Below are 20,234 nucleotides of genomic sequence, written 5' to 3' on the forward strand. Positions count from 1 at the left end.
AGCTTTCAGTCCAGTCCAAAATAAATACTGGCAGTAGTTCATTAGCGTTACATAGAAGAGTTATATAATATTCCTATTTTTAAGGTCACATGGGTTAGATACTACGCACAGTTGAAGGGAATTATTTAATTTGATATTTATGAATAAAATGCAACATTTAAATTTGTGAATCTGTTCTTTTGTTAAGTTAAAATGTGCTTATTTTTTTTTATTTTATTTTTTTTAAGGCATTCTGTATCATTGAGGCACTTCCAGTTGCGATGGGTGTTTGATTTCAACTTCAGTCGATCCCTGGTGGAGGACCGCTGGTGTCACTTCTGACATGGAGCCTATTTAATCACTAGGGGGCTCTTGAGGGGAACAAACCATGGGAACACTGGGAACATGTGGAAGTGAATGCACCACGGTGCTTGTCCATCCCAACCACATACGTACACTAAGCCTTGGCTACAAGCACTCAATATAAGTTAAACTAAGATGATTGGCACATTGAAGTGTATGGAATGAAATTAGCGCAGCTGGAGTGCAATGGAGCACTCATCGTATTTTAGTGACTTTGCGACTGATCATTTCACTCTAAACCTTAGTACTGCCCAGGTATATAGTAAGTTCAGAGCGGTGAATTACCTTCTTTTTAGTCTGTAATTGAGCACTTTGGGCTTCAGACCAGCGCGTCCACCACTCCCTGAGCTCCGTGGGACCTGTGGGCCGCCTCTCTTTTGTCTGGCTGGGAGAAACTAGAGCATGAGGAGAGCTGAAGTTTTCTCTGGGCAGGAACTTCCTGTTAACATTCACATTCCCCTGTGGATCAGATGGTTGCTGATTTGCATTCTTAGTTGAAAACTCAGTGGCAGCTTTTGCGGCTGAATCCTCTTCCACAACTTTTTGAGTGGCGAAGAAATCAAGCCCCTGTATTTTGCGCTTGTACTCCTCCAGTTTGGCCTTGCACTCAGCAGCCTTTGCTCTCATCTCAAGGAACTGACATTGCAAATCTTTCTCATAACCTTCCTCTGCCTTTAATTCATTTTCCCAAAACCTGATCTGCTCCATCTCCTCTGCAGCCATCCTCTGCTGGGCTTCCTGCTCAGCTCTTTCGGCCCTCTGTTTTTCTTCAAGCTCAAAAATCTGTTTGTCAGTGCGTGCTATGTGGTCCTGTAAATCCTGCAAACAACTGAGCTGAATGATTATGGTTTCTCTCAGACTGTTTTTCTCCTCTTCAGTTGTGATGCAGCTTGAGCTGAACAGGTCATCGGATTTTGCCCCTTGACTTTTCTTGCAGTGCTTGCTTTCTTTACCCTTCGTCTGACTTCCCATGCAGCAGGATGTTTGATGGTCCAAGTCTGACTTTAAACTTTTCTGACCTCTGACTTTGCTCCTACTACTTTGACCTAAGTTATCTTTTTCAACAGAGAGTGAAACATCCAAAAAGGTACGGTTCCATTTATCGGTCTTCTTACTGCTTTCCTTATCACAGGCAGTACTGTAGACCTTTCCTTTCCCCAGACTCTCCAGCCACTCCCAGGCCTCCTCCATGAGCGTCAGAGACTTTCTTTTAGGCCTTTTCAGGTCTTCTTTTTGCTGCTCAGCTTCTTGTCTTAAACAAGACAGCGGTGGCAAGCTTTGGCGATGCAGACTTAGTGAACTGCTGCCCCGCCGCATCCTAGCCCCCGCATCTTTTCTTCTCAGGGGTGGGCAAGGATGGTATCTGCCAGCTTTTGCTCTGCTCATTTCATCCCAAGCTGAGGGTCCATTGTGCAGCAGTGTGAGCTGGACCTCCTTGGCCTGATCACCGTACTTCTCAAGAGTCTCCAGAAGGCGTTCATTGGGCGTCATGCACCTCTCAAAGTCTTTGAATTTCTCCCGTAACGTATAGCGTCCAGACTGACCTAAAGAGAAGGATGGCAGTGTGGTTATCAGCTTGGAGAGCACGTCACAACATAAATGGTATTACCATGTAGAGCCACAAACATACATACTCAGGGCTTGAGCCAACGCAATGACCACTTCTTGGCATGTTGTTTCCTCTGTAACTCCACAGACCACGCGTGGGATACCGTCCACAGACACCTTCACTTCCATTGGAACCCAGTCTGTGATTTTAAAAAGACATTAAAAGCGTGCTGTGCTGAAGCTCATGTCTCAGTCAGGGGAAGTGGTGGAGACAGCTAAATAAGCCTCATTATCATTCACTGTAATCTGTCTGCCCAACGTGTGATGGTCAAGCTTGAGGGCAGTTTTAAATCGCTGTCTACAGTAACACAAAAAACTGATTCACAGGAAAAAAATAAACTTTTACAAACAGTTTTTGTTAAAGAATATCTAATAAAATATTAGAGGGACCTACCTTTTTGTCCTGTGTGCAGTACAGATGCTCGGACCTGTCTGCTCAGGGGGGTGAACTTTCTGGTTGGGAGGAACAGTAGAGCAATTAAGAGCAATTAAAATTCCTGAAGGCATCTACCACTGGAGGACTGTTTATGATCCCACCCATTTTGCATAGTTTCTATTCTGCTTGAAAAACAACCAAACAAACAGAAAAATAGACTTTGTTTATAGTTATATTAAACCGTTGTTAACAACAAAAAACATACAAACAAAAAAAAAAGCATTTGTTGTTTTCATAAGGCTTCAGCCACTATCAGTACTGAGGAGTCAGTTCTTCGTATTTGTGTATTTTATTAGCTCAGAGAAATTCTATAAAATTAGTGTTTGCAGCATTTTTTATTCTCATCAGTGGTCAATCTCTCCACAGTGGCTGCAAATGGTAAACACAGGATAATAGTAAATTCTATAACATAGTGTGAAAAGTCAGTTTTCACCTTGTGCTGCTCAGGTGAATTTGCCTCTGGAGTTTTTTTTTATTTTATTTTGCAGTCTATGTTTATTCACCCCAAACAGCCTATGCAGCTAACTAGCACTGAGCTCATGTGGTGTGTGTGTGTGTGTGTGTGTGTGTGTGTGTGTGTGTGTGTGACAGATCAACCAAAACGTGCTCTTGTTTTCTCTGTATGTTCAATGCATCAAAGCCTTGGGATTGAACTGGGCAACTGTGTTTTATTGCTAATGAGTTCAGCTTTTCTTTCAGGAGAGTAATTATTTCATTTTCCCTTTTAAAAGTTGCACAGTCTCACTTTAAATCGGCTTTTGTTTCACCTTTTAGAGACACTACACCGTTTTATCTGCCGCCAACTCACACACACCACCATCTCCACCATTTGACCAATCAGCAAGCTCTATGTTTGTTAGCTGTGAGAATTTAAAATGTGAATTTTTGCTCCTACACCTTAATGTGCAGCACAATTTAAGAAAACACTGAATCTGTTGAATGCGTAGTTGCTTCTGTCACTTTTGCCTGAAAACAAACAGGTCCTGTTTATGTGTAGTGACCAGTGAGGATCCTCTGTTAATGCTGTTTTTAGATGCATTGGGTGGCTGGTTCCTCCCTGTCTTTCTAACAGGAAGCGTGATAACCATCCAAATAGAACATGTAAACATGCTCCACTTGTAAAGCTGTAACCCAAGCCAGCACCACTGAGCACATGCCTCATTCCTCAGTGAGTCTGTGCTGTGGAATATTCTGAACTTCCATTCATTTAAATCAGGGCTGTTTAATATTTAGGTCAAAAATTAAAAACGATTTATTTATTTTGGAGATTCATTGTTTATTTTTTATTTTTTTTAATCACTGTGTCAGGGTTGGCTTTTCACTCAGCGTGTGTAACCAGCATTTGTTAAAGTGTCTTGCCAAACAATATGTGAAGACTTGCACACAGTATAGTATATTTATGCTGCTTTAATGCTGCAGCGAGCTTTGTTTGTGTCAGAAGTCTCCATGTGACTGTGGCATCAGAGGGTTCACATTGCTTCTGTTTCAACACAAACTGAACATCATAATCATCGCAGACGTAGGAGGTAGGAGGTAGGAGGTAGGATTTATTGCAGGACTGTTGCATTAGACCTAGTAAACTGCCAACTGAGTGTGCATAAATGGAGGTGGTTCTTTTGGATTTGTTTCGTTCTGGTGAAATAAATTCACAGCTTTGATGTTAATTTGACTCATGTTTGGCTGCGTCTCCTAATTCATCATATGATGCTTGAAACTGATTAAAAATGGAAAACCACAGGAAATGTCTGTGTGTCCAAACACCACCCAAACAGCTCAGAGACTAGAAGCAGAGGAGGGAAGCACCTGTTGTTATTTGGTAGTGTTTGACAGTCTGAGTGATGATGATAGGGGTAATATGAGACAGGGAAACTTGGACTCCCTGCTCCCTCCCGCTCATGTAAACCACACGTCCAGCTGCTAACAGTTTCTCAGGTTCATGGCGAGGAACAGTCAGGTCTCATTAAACCATGAAAAAGAAACTCTTCAGAGGACTTTTTGTCAGTGTTGGCTTTGCAAAGTTTGTCCCTACAGATCACATTCTCATGGCAATTGGTGACGAAGTCTGAGATGTAGCATTGAAAATGAACAAAGATTTATTTGTCAGAAAGTACTTGCAAGCATATGTTGATGAAATTAAATTTCCAAGTATCTTTAGGAGAACATCTTGTCCAAACAGCCCAGCAGCCAAAACATGAAAGACTGAAATCCATCTCTGCTATTCTGTTGTTACCAAGGTTTGCCATTTCAAAAATGTCCTCCAACACCAGCTTTTCAGAAGTTTAAACATCCTGTCTGGCATTTCACTTTCTGAACCGACTGACTGACCTATTTCTAACTTGATATCTTTTACTAGTTGCACCCTGAGAGGAACGTTGACATTTAAGATCACATTCCCTAAAAATAGATGGCTTTTCAAGTGTCCTCAAGCTTCACAGCGTCTTAGCATGAATGGAGAAGCAGCAGTGTGTTACACAAGTGAATGGCAAAATGTGGGCGATGACAAAAGGTATTTCTTCTGGGTCAGCTCACCCAATTTTTAAAAAACACTCCTTGCACATGCAGATAGTTTAGGTTTTACTTGTTGTACTTGGTTATGAGATACCTGACTTTGAGATTTATCACCCCAGTGCAGTGGAATTTTGTGTGTGGTGCAACCGAAGAGGCTAAAACTGATGAAACATTTCCAAAGAAAACTGTTGACAGCATGTTTCTGTAGATTGTTGTGAATATCCATGACGCTGCCTCTGGAAAAGAGAACATGTTGCCGTTGAGATTTTCAAATGTAAATTTTACTCTAAGGACAACAAAAGAAAATCCATTCACCTTTAGTCTAGGGTGGTGACATTAGAGGGTTCTATAAAAAAAAAAAAAAAAAAAAAAACAGGTCAAATAAAGCTCAAACTAAAGCTCAAACTTAGACACCAGAGCCAAACTGATCTGAAAAGGTTCTCTCAGGTGGGCAAACTATGGAAAAAACGTTTTATTGCCATATATTTCCATTATACACTGAGATCAGCATACCTCCAATGAGCTGATATCGGCCGAGGCATTGTCCCGACTGATTTGTCACCCTTCATCTTGTTGAACAGTTCAATGTTGGTCTGATGAAACCAACATTGAACTGTTCGACCTCATGCCTGTGATAAACCAGGCACTGCTCATCGCCTGCCCAATACCATCCCAACAGTGGAGCATGTTGGAGGCAGCATTAGGCTGTGTAGGTGTTTTTCAGGAGCAGGGATAGGGAGACTGGTCAGGGTTGAGGCAAAGCTGAACAGAGCAAATCCTTAACAAAATATATCCTTGATGAAAACCTGGTCCAGGGCGCTCAGGACCTCAGACTGGGCCGGAGGTTTACCTTCCAACAGGACAATGACACTAGGACAATGCAGGAGTGGCTTAGGGACAACTCTGTGAAGAGTGACCCGACCAGAGTCCTGACTTGAACCCAATCAAAAATGGCTGTCGACCAGCGATCACCATCCAACCTGATAGAACTTGAGAGGATCTGCAGAGAGAAGTGGCCGAAAATCCTCAAATCCAGGTATGAAAAGCTAACATGCTAAATAATATAGTTAAAGACAGCATTACACCTTCTAAACACCATCAAAATATTTATTATTTTCTTGACATTTTTACCCAACAGCAATAATAACCATCTTTTATCTGCTGCGTTTGCTTTGTATAGACAAGGGTGGATCTGCGCAAGATTAACTCATGAGCAACCACTTAATCACCCAGCTACCATGTGCAGAGCAACTTGTACAGATATCAGTGTGTTATATAATACAAGTCCCCTCTCACACACACACACACACACACATACCCGTCTCTTTGTCTACACACTGTGCCCGTTAGTGAATCCTGGGTGCACATAGACAACTTAAAATAGAGTTGGACCCATATGAGTTCCCCGTTACGTCCCTGGCCTGTCCCCATGTGGACACGGCAGGTTCTGGTTACACGTGAGGCAGAGGGAGCTTAATACTGCACAGACCAAGCTCAGGGCTCCACACTTCCTTACTACAGTGGTCCAGTGGCTGACCACCTTTTTACCAGTCCTCAGGGAGCGTTTCACTGGAAGAGCGTCACCATGCCTAAAGTCTTAGTGCCAGGTGAGTGGAAGTGAGAGCTCCCAAAACTTTGATAAAATGCTTTGAATGTGTATTACAGGGGTCACACCCCTTCCTGTTCAGAATATCAGCAACGGTTCAGGTAATAAATTCCCATCTGTTTGCCAGTTCCACTTTGGTTCTCTAATGGATGGCACTGACAGCTTCACTGACAGGTTTATTACCGCTAAAATGCATATAGTTCCAATACAGCTTACATACTGACTAACATATTGACACCACAAGGAGTCTTCTTCCCAGAACTGAACAGTTTTTAAATAAAATTACTTTTTACCTTCATATTTCCTGTGTGATTTGCACTCGCACCAAATTGCTGAGTGGTTTGAATTTCTGTACATTAGCCCTTTCTTGAGCTCAACTGAGGATTCAGAATCTTTTCATTAAACCCTAAGGCTGTACATCTGCTTTAGTAAGTGAAAATTTCAGGAGAATACATTTGATGGAGGTGATTTATCAGCAGATTCATTCTCCAAGGTCAAGTGCGTGATGTTCAGTCATTCAGCAACTTTTGCTCAGTCTGTGTAGTTTTAAGTTTTCCTTATGTTCCCTCTTGTATTGTGTCCTCAGCTCTCCCACTGCTGCTATTCTAAATGCTGTTGTAATGGTTGCTAATTATAGGTTTACGTCCACCAGGGGCGGGCCAACCAGCAACTCACATTATGCCATCGGGAGTTTTTCAAAGGATGAAAAATAGAAGTGTGATGGTCTAACCAGCTGCTGTCTGAGGACCTTGACATCACAACTAATAGGGTTAGGTTGTAGTGATTTAGCAGGTATTGGTGCAGAACATGTTTGGGATTGTGTACACTTGTTGTGATATTCTGATGTGACTGCAGAGATTTCACACCAGTGTTGTCATGAAGTCCACGCAGGCAAATTTCACAATCAGCCAGAACAGGCGTGGAGCGCCGACAACAACCGTGTTAATGGTCAAGTCTAACTGATCACATTCAGATGAGGCTAATATCAAAGGGTCAGTTTATCTGCATCACAAAAAAGTGCTACTTATCTCTAATTGTATTTATCCATGCACAAAGTTTTGGTTTTATCTACAAAGGTAAACAGTCGGATTAATGGGATTCAAATTGTGCCGCAGCATTCAGAATTCCCAGAAACAGTATTTTGGGCACTGCACATCCACCAGACTCACTATGGATGTGTGTGCCTCACTTGCTTCCGTGTTATTGCTGCTTTGAGACGTAACCACACTTGTTTTGTTTCCCTCTAACCTGGACCGTCCCACACTGACTGGGACTTTTTGCTAATTCAGCAGAGGGAGAAAGTAAGTATGGAGCTGGGACATTTTTTTCAGGGGTTTGAGAGACATTGCAAATGCATGGTTTACTGTATGGATGTGAGACAGTCACATCATCAAATATTCCTTTTCCAAAGTGTATTTGAATGCAACCTAGTAGTTTGTATCTTAGTAAATGATTGTCTGTTTTATTTAAAACAGACTGTAATGAAATGCAGTGGAAAGGGACACCATTTATTAATATAGTGTTCACATTCAGTATCATTTCTCAGTTTTGTTACACTGTCTGTATATCAGATGTTGCAGCATCACCACTCAAAACTGAACTGAAAGTGAACATTTACATTAATAAATGACTTTTGCCAGGTAGCTCGCTGACTATTCCACCATGTGAATGCAAAGCAGCACACAAACAATACGTAACTGACTTTCAGATTTGTTGGAAGGATGGGCACAAACTATTCCTGAATGCCAGGGAGACATATTTGATGCATCTTCACATGCATGGAGATGTTAAAAATGGAAAAGGTGCAGTAATGGAATCACATCACCTGAATATCCTACATATTTGATTTAAAAAACCTGTGGCTCCAGCGGGAGCACTGAGGCCAGAAAATCATCTCTGCATGTGTCATGAAGATGCAGTTACCGAGACTTTGTTCAGCTATTGTGTCCAACTTTATTTAAACTGTGACTGTAAATTCCCTTTAACAGCCATGTGTCCTCTCCATTGTCCATCCTCACAATGTATGTTTTAATCGCACTTATCCATTTACACTCACATTCCCACTTATGTATTTTGGCCCAGTGTGTCATTTCATAGCTTTCATGTCTTCAACATATACTATTGCATGTGTTTCTAATTTATGTTCTATATTGTAAATACTGATAAATATTTCAGTACAAGTACACTGTTCCTTATGTATGCATACTGCAGATACATGGGGCATTTTGTTATGCATCTACTGTAGATCACAGTAAAGGGATGGACATCTTCATGTATAACACCTTGAATATAACATGTTTTAACCCATGCTTTTCTAACACTCTCTTTTTTGGGTTTTATTCTGGGTGATGCCACTCTCTTGCTGGGCATAATCAGGTCCACAGAGTAAGTATGGAGGGTGACAACTGTAAACCAAAAACAGATTAGTCGTGTGATATGTGCCATATTGAAGTTATTGTTTTACAGTAGAAATCCTTGGGTCTTGGGTAGTGAGTGCATGTAACAAGTAGAGTTTGACCTAGAGACTATTTATCTGTAGCAGGCATCAAGTAATGCCTATCGTGCTCATGTGTGTCTTGTCATTGTATTTCTTATGGAGCTTCAACACCTGTTGAAGCACTGTTGTTCATAGCTTGGTTCACAACTCCAGTTATTTTGGACACTGACCCTCTTTTCCTGTCATTTTTTTTCAGCATATTGATGAATTCTGAACATCCCATTTACGTCCATAACAGAGCCACCAACATCCTGATTGATGGGGTGCAAATAATCATAAAATGCAAAATAAATAATGAAAGATGATAAGAAAACTGGGTCTGGAGTTGTACTGAACATACATTAAGAAAGGCTTTGCCATCTGGTATCAATTTGAGTTGAGCTGATTGTGTGTCTCAGTGCTTCATTGCTGTAGTTCTTCTATATGCATGGGACGTCATGTTTTCAGCCCAAACTGGAGGTCACAGATGCAGATTTGTAGTGGATGAGTCAATCTTTGGACATGTATACAACGCATGTACTGTACTGCTGTATACATCAGTTTAGGTAAGGCAAATGTTTTGTACGTCATAGCTGTAGGATGTCATATCCAGAAATCATTCATCATGAACCGAAGTCATTCTGCAGCCATAATCATGCAGAGTAGAATAGCAAGAAATTCTGTTTGTGGCTTGCTTCATAGCCATAACCTGTTTAGTTTAGTGCAGCATGACTCGGTGGGAGCAGAATGTATTTCTATCAATAACAGAGCATGCCTTTTGCTGTGTCTGACAGAGACCGATGACAAGATGCGAGCCTTCGCCGAGAAGGTCTTTGCGTCTGAGACCAAAGACGAGAACATCCGCGATGAGATCTCCATGTTTGATGTGGCTGAGGACTGTCCCATCCTCCACCTCGAGATGGCCCACCATCTGCACACTGAAGATGATGCTGAGAAACGGTAAAACAGATAATTATTCATTGTCAGTTTGTGCCTGATGTCATTACGTGGAACAAGACTGTTTAGAGCATCTAAGGACCGGAAGCTTCCCTGAGAGAACACTACAAAAATGTCACTATACGCCTGATATTGACTATTGAGAGTAATTTGATTGGTTTTCATAACCAACATTTGAGAAACTTTGACAATAGATGAAGCCAACCACCTCAACTCTCCTTATTCGCAGCAAGAAGCGTTGCCGCACCATGACTGTGCCTACAGGTGCTGCACAAGCCACTGCTGCCCCTGTAGTTTCAGTGGAGGTGGAAACACCCACGTACCTGGAAGTGCCTGACTTCCAGAGAGTGGCCATCATTGGAGACTACGCCTCAGGGGTAATGATTCACTGAATTCATTTCACTGAACTTAAAAGGAAAAAAATGTTATTGGATAAATATTAGATACCATTCTCAGGGTAAGGCTGCAACAACCAGATACCAATCAGCTTAGCTTAGAGTGAAGACTGGTAACAAGAGGAATCAGCTGTCCTGGCTGTGTCATGAATGGACAGATATGAGACAGTATCAGTCATTACTGTCTGGGCAAGAAAGCAAATACGATCATTTCCCGCTGCCCCCAAAATAACCTATTAAAACGAGGTTAATGATAAAATATTAAACGGTTTATCTGAAATCCTGTATGATGCTCCACAGTGTGTGGTAGCAGAAGCTGTTTAAGTTTCACCTCTTGTATTCCTGCATGCTACAGAAAGTTCCTTTACTAGACTTGAGTCAAGTTGATATGGAAGCAGGAGGTGCTGACTTTGAATTTCACTGACTGTGTGAGTGTCTGTGGGTCAGGGGCCTCTCAGCCTGCCTCCCACTAACAGAGGCCCATGAATGGAGCTCATCTGAGAGCAGGCCAGGGTTTAGGTTTCATGGCTGTGGGTTTGACATTTACAAAGAAAGAAACACTTTGGAGGAGCTGATTGTTAATCTGTTAATATACATTTCAGGTGTGCTGTTTTCAATAACATATTGCATAATATCAGAGTGAGCAAATAACTATTCATGTCATACAAAATGTCGGAAAAAGCAGGAAAAAGTTTTGTACAGAAAACTGTTGACTACTGCTATTTTACTGTTGTAACATAGTTTTCTGTTAGGCTAGCTAAGATGTTCAAAATAAAATGAACATTTACTTCTTCCACTTTGTTTATTTATCTCAAGTCCATTTAAACCTATTGTGCTTTTTTGTTTTAACAGACAGCTAAAACCAATAAAGCAAACACTGCTTCCATTAAACACATATGAGCTAAATGCACTTAAGATCTTTTGAGCTCCGTGATTGAGTTCAGTGATTAAGGTTTCGGTCATAAAATGTTGTTTTAAGGCAACATTTATCTGCTTTTCAGGTGACCATGGATGACTTTGAGCTGTCCTGTAAGGGTCTGTACCGTGCCTTGACCATCAGGGAGAAGTACATGAGGCTGGCCTATCAGCGCTTCCCACGGACGGCCTCCCAGTATCTGCGTGAGATCGAGGGAGAGACCTTCAAACCTGAGGATCAGTTGCAGCCAGGTGAGGAGAAAAGGAGATCAGGCTAAGGGTGACAGAAATGGGTTTACATAAATGAGTTTAGTTATAAGTTATATATGTAATACTTATATTGTGCATATACATCCTCAGTCTTCACAGCCCCTCCAAAGAATGGGGAAGACCCCTTTGATACCAAGGACCTGCCAGAGAATCTGGGCTATGTTGCTCGTATGAAGGACGGTCTCATCTATGTGTACAACAACGCTGCAGCTGCGGACAAACATCAGCCCAAAGACCTGCCCTGCCCTGACTACGCCACCTTCATCGATGATATGAACTTCCTCATTGCTCTCATCGCACAGGGCCCAACGTGAGTTGTTTAAAAGAGTTGTTTACTTAAATTATCTCACTTTTCAAAATGCCCGTGCATGATTTCACACTTAACCAATTTCTGTTCAACCCCATCATGTATTTACCACATTCAACCGATAACTTATTGGCCTTCTTTTAAATGACCCCCAAGACAGACTGACCATTAAATACCTTATCTTCAGTGCTCAGTGTGTGGTCCTGAAATCCTTGAAAGCTAAATAACATACAACAACAAGGCACCTATCCAAGTTCTCCTAATTTCTTGAAGTAGCACCAACATGTTTTATGAATACAAAACAACTGAACTGAACTGATGTGACTATCAAAACACTGTTGCTATTTAACAGCTGCAGATCACCTCATAGTGCAGCTCATGTCTCTTGTTTGTTTTGCAGTAAGACTTACACTCACCGCCGTCTCAAGTTCCTCACATCCAAGTTCAACGTGCATGAGATGCTGAATGAGATGGAGGAGTTGAAGGAGCTGAAGATGAACCCCCACAGGGACTTCTACAACTGTAGGAAGGTAGCCATGAACAGCACTGAATACGCTCACTGCTTCTAAATTAGCTTAAATCATAAAAGATTTGCAACAACAATGGTAAATCAACTTTAAACCTATACCTCTTGTCATTTTCATTTGGAGGGACATAACAAAAATACATGTACACAAAGATGAGATTTTAGATGAGGGGAAGAGAAATCTTTGCGCTCTTCCTCCATCTGACCTCATTTAAAGTCTTTACACTGACTTTTAAAGGAGGTGCTGTACAGCACATCTTAGAAATTTAGGCAACAATCAGATTCAAAGATTTTTTGCGTTTATATATTTAATTCAGGAGTCTAAATGTTTGAGAAACCGCCTTCAAATACACTGCACTCCACATTTTATAAGATTGAGTTTATTTTAAATATATTCATAGGCACAGAAATGATGAGTTCCACCTTCTGTATGAGCTCAGCTCCATCTAGTGACCAGGCAGGGTTATTACAGGACGTAAACCCAAATCCTTAGTGATCCACTCTATATGCTCTCCTTGCTATTCCAGGTTGACACCCACATCCACGCTGCCGCCTGCATGAACCAGAAGCACCTGCTACGCTTCATCAAGAAGTCTTATCGTGTGGACGCTGACCGCGTCGTGCACAACCTTAAAGGCAAGGAGGTCACCATGAAGGAGCTCTTTCAGTCCCTCAACCTGCACCCCTATGACCTCACTGTGGACTCACTGGATGTGCACGCTGTACGTTACTTGGTGGAAGTGGATTATCATAAGATGTGAACAGTATAAAAACAGTGCATAGCTACAGGTAGAGTTGCCATGAAATTTGTGAGTTGTTAAAACTATAGGATTGTGTACAGAGTGGTAGGAGACACAATAAATACATTATATATAAATCTAAAGTTTGGATAACGGCTTCTAAATGTATATATTAGTATATTGATCCTCCTGCTCTATCCCTTCAATCAGCCTCCCTTGATCTAAATCTCTTCTCTTTGTTGTTTCTCTGAAGGGTAGACAAACCTTCCAGCGTTTCGATAAGTTCAATGCTAAGTACAACCCTGTGGGAGCCAGCGAGCTGCGTGACCTGTACCTGAAGACAGAGAACCACATCAATGGAGAGTACTTTGCCACCATTATCAAAGTTAGTGTCTCTGTAATAAGATATTGTACGGAGAAAGAGTTCATAAAAAGGTTTTCTTCATAAAAAGGTATTGATGATGAATTGATGGCGATTCTGCCAGTTGAAGATCAACATAACTGTACCCTCTACCCTATTGATGTCCAGTTCACAGACACACTTACAGAATAATAACACAGAATAAAAAAACTGTTGATTTTCTACTACTGATTGGACAAATAGATCATGTAGAATGACCAGAAACTTTATGTGATCTGAGTCTGATTTGACCTTTGCATAAACCAGGAAGTAGCCAGTGATCTGGAGGAGGCTAAATACCAGTACGCTGAGCCTCGTCTGTCCATCTATGGTTGCAACGCCAACGAGTGGCACAAGCTCTCCAGCTGGTTCGTCAAGCACAGAGTCTTCTCCCCGAACCTCAAATGGATGATTCAAGTACCCAGGATCTAGTACGTTTTCAGTTTCTCTTCTTTCCTACATGTAACCTGACCCAACAATTAGACAGACAGAAAATTATTTATCCTCTCGTGGATAAAGTATAGCATTTAATTTGCCAACACTATTTGAAACACTCAATACTCCAACCAAAGTCTATTTTCTGAGTATCACATGCTCCCCTGTAAGCTTGAACGATGGTTAGAATTCAGATTTCAATTACTTTGTTTTGTCCCTCTTCTTTCTCAGTGATATCTTCAGAGGCAGGAACTTTGTGCCCCACTTCGGCAAGATGCTGGAGAACATTTTCCTTCCCGTGTTCCAGGCCACCATTGACCCGCAGTCTAACCCAGAGCTCAGCATCTTCCTCAAGCATGTGAGTCAGAAACAGTAAAAAGGACACAACAAGAAACAATATCTTACCTTGGCGAAAGATGGATTTTTCTGAGCCATGAATTGAGGTCACAATTGTTAGGAAGAAAAAAAACATCAACATGAAACTGGACAACTGACATATTGGTAGTAAAATTAATAGAAGATTTGCATAATCAGTTTTAATCTCAAACATGAATGCTTGTTCTTTCGAAATGTCATCTGGCAGTTTGTAAAATTAACCCTTTGCCTCCTGGCGTGTAGGTGACAGGATTCGACAGTGTGGACGATGAGTCCAAGCACAGTGGCCACATGTTCTCCACTAAGAGCCCCAAACCAGAGGAGTGGGACATCGCCAAGAACCCCTCATACACCTACTACATTTACTACATGTATGCAAACATTGCTGTGCTCAACCAGCTCCGCAGGTACGTAACTTTGTTTCCGTACACACAGTTTTGTATTTTTTATTTGCAGTGCAGGAATATGATTATTCAGTATTTGATGTTTTGTCTGAGAGTTTCCTTGTCATATTGTGTTCATATCCATGATAGTTCCCCTTATTTCTTAATATCTCACAGTGAGTGCATATTACAGCACAGTAAGTTCCTCCAACAACAAGTATCCTTTCTATAGTATAATACTTGTTTACCTTCTGCTTTCCAGACAAAGGGGGATGAACACATTCATGTTCAGGCCTCACTGCGGTGAGGCTGGTGCCATCACCCATCTGCTGGCTGCCTTCATGACTGCTGACAACATCTCTCACGGCCTCAACCTCAAGAAGGTCAGTCCTCTCTTTATGAGATAAAATGGAAGCTTGGATGTAGTGTCTCACTTACTGTAATTAAACCAGTAATTCAGCAGTACACGTACACACCTGTTAACCCAGGTTTCTGTCATTCTAAAAAACAATATTAACCATGATAAGAGAAGATGAACGTGTTGTTTGTTCTGTCATAAGTTACATAGTCTTTCTTTAAAGCACAATGGAGAACGTAAAAGTTGATGTTATCCTGAATCTTACTTCAAAACCTTATAATTCTCTCCAGGCCTTAACTGTATTGACCATTATTGGCTTATTGCAACAATCTTTAACTGACAGTAGGTTTTCTAAAAAAAACCTTGTAAGGCGATATTTTGACTTCTCAAAAACTGATATTGTAATGTCAAGAGCAGTCTTAGATTTAAGATTCATCCCATGAATAATCCTGCAGTTAATACAGTCGTCATTGCACATTAAGTAATCTGCTTTATTATCAAAAAGAAAAGTAAAAATTTCAGTCAAGTTGACTCGGCCTGATCTTGTAAACTGACCATATCTATTTATCGATCCTGCACCACCAGAGCCCTGTGTTGCAGTACCTGTACTTCCTGGCCCAGGTCCCAATTGCCATGTCCCCTCTCAGCAACAACAGCCTGTTCCTGGAGTACGCCAAGAACCCCCTGCTGGAGTTCCAAAAGAAAGGCCTGGTTGTGTCTCTGTCCACTGACGACCCCATGCAGTTCCACTACACCAAGGTCTGAGCACATGGAGAGAAGGTCTTTGATGATTGTGTAGACAACAGTGCATACTGTGCTGTGAATAATGGGCATTGTGTGATGTACATCTACAGACGTGTATTTCAGTTTTCTTTGCAAGTCTTTGTGTTCAAATTCCATAGTCATACTACTGCACTGTCAAACAAATATACAACAGAATAGGCATTGAGTGAACATTCATTATAAGCACATAAACAGAATTCTGTCATATGTCGAGCATGCAGACTTAGATGTGCGCAAAATTGTTTAAAACTGTTTAATGATGTTAATGATTGGCCTTCATGTCCACAGGAGCCCCTTATGGAAGAGTACGCCATTGCAGCCCAGGTATTCAAGCTCAGCACCTGCGACATGTGTGAGATCTCCAGGAACAGTGTGCTGCAGAGTGCCATGTCTCATGAGGTAAAACACCTGATGGAATGGTGCTTTGTTGGCTTGTTAACATGTAATAAATAGCATGTGAGATTTTTCTTTCTTTTCACACTGGCATCTTTGGTGAAAAAAAGTGTGATATATTATATAATTACGCAGATTCTATCCTCACACCACACAGAAGGTTGTTAAATCAAAGGTTTTATTTATCACTTTCCGTGTTGGTGATTTTCTTCTCCAGGAGAAGCTCCACTGCCTGGGTCAGGACTACCTGAAGGAGGGCCCAGAGGGAAATGACATCCGCAAGACCAATGTGGCCCAGATCCGTATGGCATATCGTTTTGAGACCCTGTGCTATGAGCTCAACCTCATCAAGGAGGGCCTGAAGACTGAGTAAACACACTCAAATCCGACATACTCCCCGTTCAAACTCATCTTTTCTGTGATGTTGAAAAGTTTCTAAATTTGTTTTTCACAGCAACTCTTAAACAAGTGAATGTTAAAGAAACTGACCCTCTAACACACTGATGTTCTCTCCTTTGGAAGAAGAAACTTTTTTCATAATTGTCTTCACTGTACATCATCTCCACATCTTGTCTTATTGTCTCTGTACATTACAGTATGTGTGTTCCATATGGGGAAACATCATGTATGAGAATGAAAGGAAATAAAATGTGAAAAAACAAATTTCTATGTGTGGTATCTGCCACTTCGTTGCATTTCATAATTTAGTCTATGTAACATCCCAACACTATTTGACAGCAGGATCTAGTTGTGGTGATTTTGTGACTTGGTAGTGGCACCGCTGCCTTCAGACGCTCATCATAAACTTTTTTTACCCTATAAAATGCAGTATCAGTGTACCGCAGCAGCATGTCTTCGCAGCTGCAGGTGGCACAGAGTGGAACGTAACCAAGGCAAGAGTTGTAGGTTTCAGCAGTGAGGATCATTTCTCGCTGGGGGCTGGCTCCAGAAGTGAGCAATTATCCATTTACCCGAATGTTAAAATAGCCAACATTACAGCCTAAAAAAACATATAATTTACATGGTTTTACATTTTTGTGTTTTTGGGATCTATTGATCAGGGGCGGGCTGTTTATTTTAGGAAGACCTCAGAATGTCATGAAACACCTCATAGTATACTGAGGCGTCAAAATATGCCAAAAAAGTCAAATTTTAGTAAGGCCTCAAAATGTCATAAAAAACGTCGTAATGTAGTAAGGCGTCAAAATATGCCAAAAAAATTAATTTATTAGTAAGATCTCAAAATTTCATAAAAAATATCAAACGGCCGTAAGGCGTCAAAATATGCCAAAAAAAGTCATGTTTTAGTAAGTCCTCAAAATGTTAAAAAAAAACGTAATAGTATAGTAAGGTGTCAAAATATGCTAAAAAAAAGTCATATTTTAGTAAGACCTCAAAATGTCATAAAAAAACGTCATAGTCTAGTAAGGCATCAAAATTTGCCCAAAAAATTCATATTTTAGTAAAGCCTTAAAATGTCATAAAAAACGTCATACTATAGTAAGGCATCAAAATTATCAAACAAAGGTCATGACGTTTTTTATGACATTTTGAGGTCAAAAATTTTTTTGACTTTTTTTGGCCGATTTTGACGCCTTACTATACTATGATCATTTTTATGACATTTTGAGGTCAAAAAAATTTCTGACTTTTTTTGGCCGATTTTGGCGCCTTACTATACCATGACCATTTTTATGACATTTTGAGGCGAACAAAATTTTTGGACTTTTTTTGGCCGATTTTGATGCCTTACTATACTATGATGTTTTTTATGACACTTTGACTTCAAAAAAAATTTGGACTTTTTTTGGCCGATTTTGACGCCTTACTATACTATGACCATTTTTATGACATTTTGAGGCGAAAAAAATTTTGACTTTTTTTGGCCGATTTTGACACCTTACTATACTATGACGTTTTTATGACATTTTGAGGCGAAAAAAAAACAGACTTTTTTTGTCCGATTTTGACGCCTTACTATACTATGACTTTTTTAATGACATTTTGAGGCGAAAAAAATTTTGGACTTTTTTTGGCCGATTTTGACGCCTTACTATACTATGACGTTTTTTATGACATTTTGAGGTCAAAAAAAATTTTGACTTTTTTTGGCCGAAAAAAATGCCTTACTATACTATGACGTTTTTTATGACATTTTGAGGTCAAAAAAAATGTTGACTTTTTTTGGCCGAAAAAAACGCCTTACTATACTATGACGTTTTTTATGACATTTTGAGGTCAAAACATTTTTTGACTTTTTTTGGCCGATTTTGACGCCTTACTATACTATGACGTTTTTTATGACATTTTGAGGTCAAAAAAAATTTTGACTTTTTTTGGCCGAAAAAAACGCCTACTATACTATGACGTTTTTTATGACATTTTGAGGTCAAAAAAATTTAGACTTTTTTTGGCCGAAAAAAACGCCTACTATACTATGACGTTTTTTATGACATTTTGAGGTAAAAAAAAATGTTGACTTTTTTTGGCCGATTTTGACGCCTTACTATACTATGACGTTTTTTATGACATTTTGAGGTAAAAAAAAAATTTGACTTTTTTTGGCCGAAAAAAACGCCTTACTATACTATGACGTTTTTTATGACATTTTAAGGTAAAAAAAAAATGTTGACTTTTTTTGGCCGATTTTGACGCCTTACTATACTATGACGTTTTTTATGACATTTTGAGGTCAAAAAAATTTTTGACTTTTTTTGGCCGAAAAAAACGCCTTACTATACTATGACGTTTTTTATGACATTTTGAGGTCAAAAAAAATTTTGACTTTTTTTGGCCGAAAAAAACGCCTTACTATACTATGACGTTTTTTATGACATTTTGAGGTCAAAAAATTTTTTGACTTTTTTTGGCCGATTTTGACGCCTTACTATACTATGACGTTTTTTATGACGTTTTGAGGTAAAAAAAAATTTTGTTTTTTTTTGGCCGAAAAAAAACGCCTTACTATACTATGACGTTTTTTATGACATTTTGAGGTAAAAAGAAATGTTGACTTTTTTTGTCCGATTTTGACGCCTTACTATACTATGACGTTTTTTATGACATTTTGAGGTCAAAAAAAATTTTGACTTTTTTTGGCCGAAAAAAACGCCTTACTATACTATGACGTTTTTTATGACATTTTGAGGTAAAAAAAAATGTTGACTTTTTTTGGCCGAAAAAAACGCCTTACTATACTATGACGTTTTTTATGACATTTTGAGGTAAAAAAAAATGTTGACTTTTTTTGGCCGATTTTGACGCCTTACTATACTATGACGTTTTTTATGACATTTTGAGGTCAAAAAAATTTTTGACTTTTTTTGGCCGAAAAAAACGCCTTACTATACTATGACGTTTTTTATGACATTTTGAGGTCAAAAAATTTTTTGACTTTTTTTGGCCGATTTTGACGCCTTACTATACTATGACGTTTTTTATGACGTTTTGAGGTAAAAAAAAAATTTGTTTTTTTTTGGCCGAAAAAAACGCCTTACTATACTATGACGTTTTTTATGACATTTTGAGGTAAAAAAAAATGTTGACTTTTTTTGGCCGAAAAAAACGCCTCCTTTACTATGACGTTTTTTATGACATTTTGAGGTCAAAAAAATTTTTGACTTTTTTTGGCCGAAAAAAAAACGCCTTACTATACTATGACGTTTTTTATGACGTTTTGAGGTCAAAAAATTTTTTGACTTTTTTTGGCCGATTTTGACGCCTTACTATACTATGACGTTTTTTATGACGTTTTGAGGTAAAAAAAAATTTTGTTTTTTTTTGGCCGAAAAAAAAAAACGCCTTACTATACTATGACGTTTTTTATGACATTTTGAGGTCAAAAAAAATTTTGACTTTTTTTGGCCGAAAAAAACGCCTTACTATACTATGATGTTTTTTATGACATTTTGAGGTCAAAAAAATTTTTGACTTTTTTTGGCCGAAAAAAAAAAAACGCCTTACTATACTATGACGTTTTTTATGACATTTTGAGGTCAAAAAAATTTTTGACTTTTTTTGG

At 39.6% G+C, this 20,234-nt stretch overlaps 2 protein-coding genes across 3 annotated transcripts; one reads left to right on the plus strand and one right to left on the minus strand.

Moving 5' to 3' along the window:
• Positions 1 to 182: 182 nt before the first annotated feature.
• Positions 183 to 2,506, minus strand: rassf11 (Ras association domain family member 11). The gene is made up of 3 exons (XM_041066395.1): positions 2,345 to 2,506; positions 1,977 to 2,090; positions 183 to 1,886 (listed from the first exon to the last, which is right to left on the minus strand). The coding sequence occupies exons 2-3, from the start codon at positions 2,077 to 2,079 to the stop codon at positions 577 to 579; spliced, it is 1,413 nt and encodes a 470-aa protein (XP_040922329.1). The 5' UTR covers positions 2,080 to 2,090; positions 2,345 to 2,506; the 3' UTR covers positions 183 to 576.
• A 3,843-nt stretch (positions 2,507 to 6,349) lies between these two features.
• Positions 6,350 to 16,876, plus strand: ampd1. Of its 2 annotated transcripts, XM_041054692.1 has the most exons (17): positions 6,363 to 6,501; positions 7,790 to 7,801; positions 8,877 to 8,885; positions 9,771 to 9,936; positions 10,163 to 10,310; positions 11,330 to 11,495; positions 11,604 to 11,823; positions 12,221 to 12,350; positions 12,874 to 13,068; positions 13,340 to 13,471; positions 13,754 to 13,917; positions 14,153 to 14,279; positions 14,540 to 14,703; positions 14,942 to 15,062; positions 15,623 to 15,796; positions 16,109 to 16,219; positions 16,431 to 16,876. In XM_041054692.1, the coding sequence occupies exons 1-17, from the start codon at positions 6,480 to 6,482 to the stop codon at positions 16,584 to 16,586; spliced, it is 2,217 nt and encodes a 738-aa protein (XP_040910626.1). In that variant the 5' UTR covers positions 6,363 to 6,479; the 3' UTR covers positions 16,587 to 16,876. The 2 variants fall into 2 exon arrangements, with proteins under 2 accessions (XP_040910635.1, XP_040910626.1); XM_041054701.1 differs by lacking the exon at positions 7,790 to 7,801 and having other exon boundaries at positions 6,350 to 6,501.
• The last annotated feature ends 3,358 nt before the right edge of the window (positions 16,877 to 20,234 follow it).

This window comes from Toxotes jaculatrix, chromosome 2 (genome assembly GCF_017976425.1).
Source record: "Toxotes jaculatrix isolate fToxJac2 chromosome 2, fToxJac2.pri, whole genome shotgun sequence".
Lineage (NCBI taxonomy): Eukaryota > Metazoa > Chordata > Actinopteri > Toxotidae > Toxotes > Toxotes jaculatrix.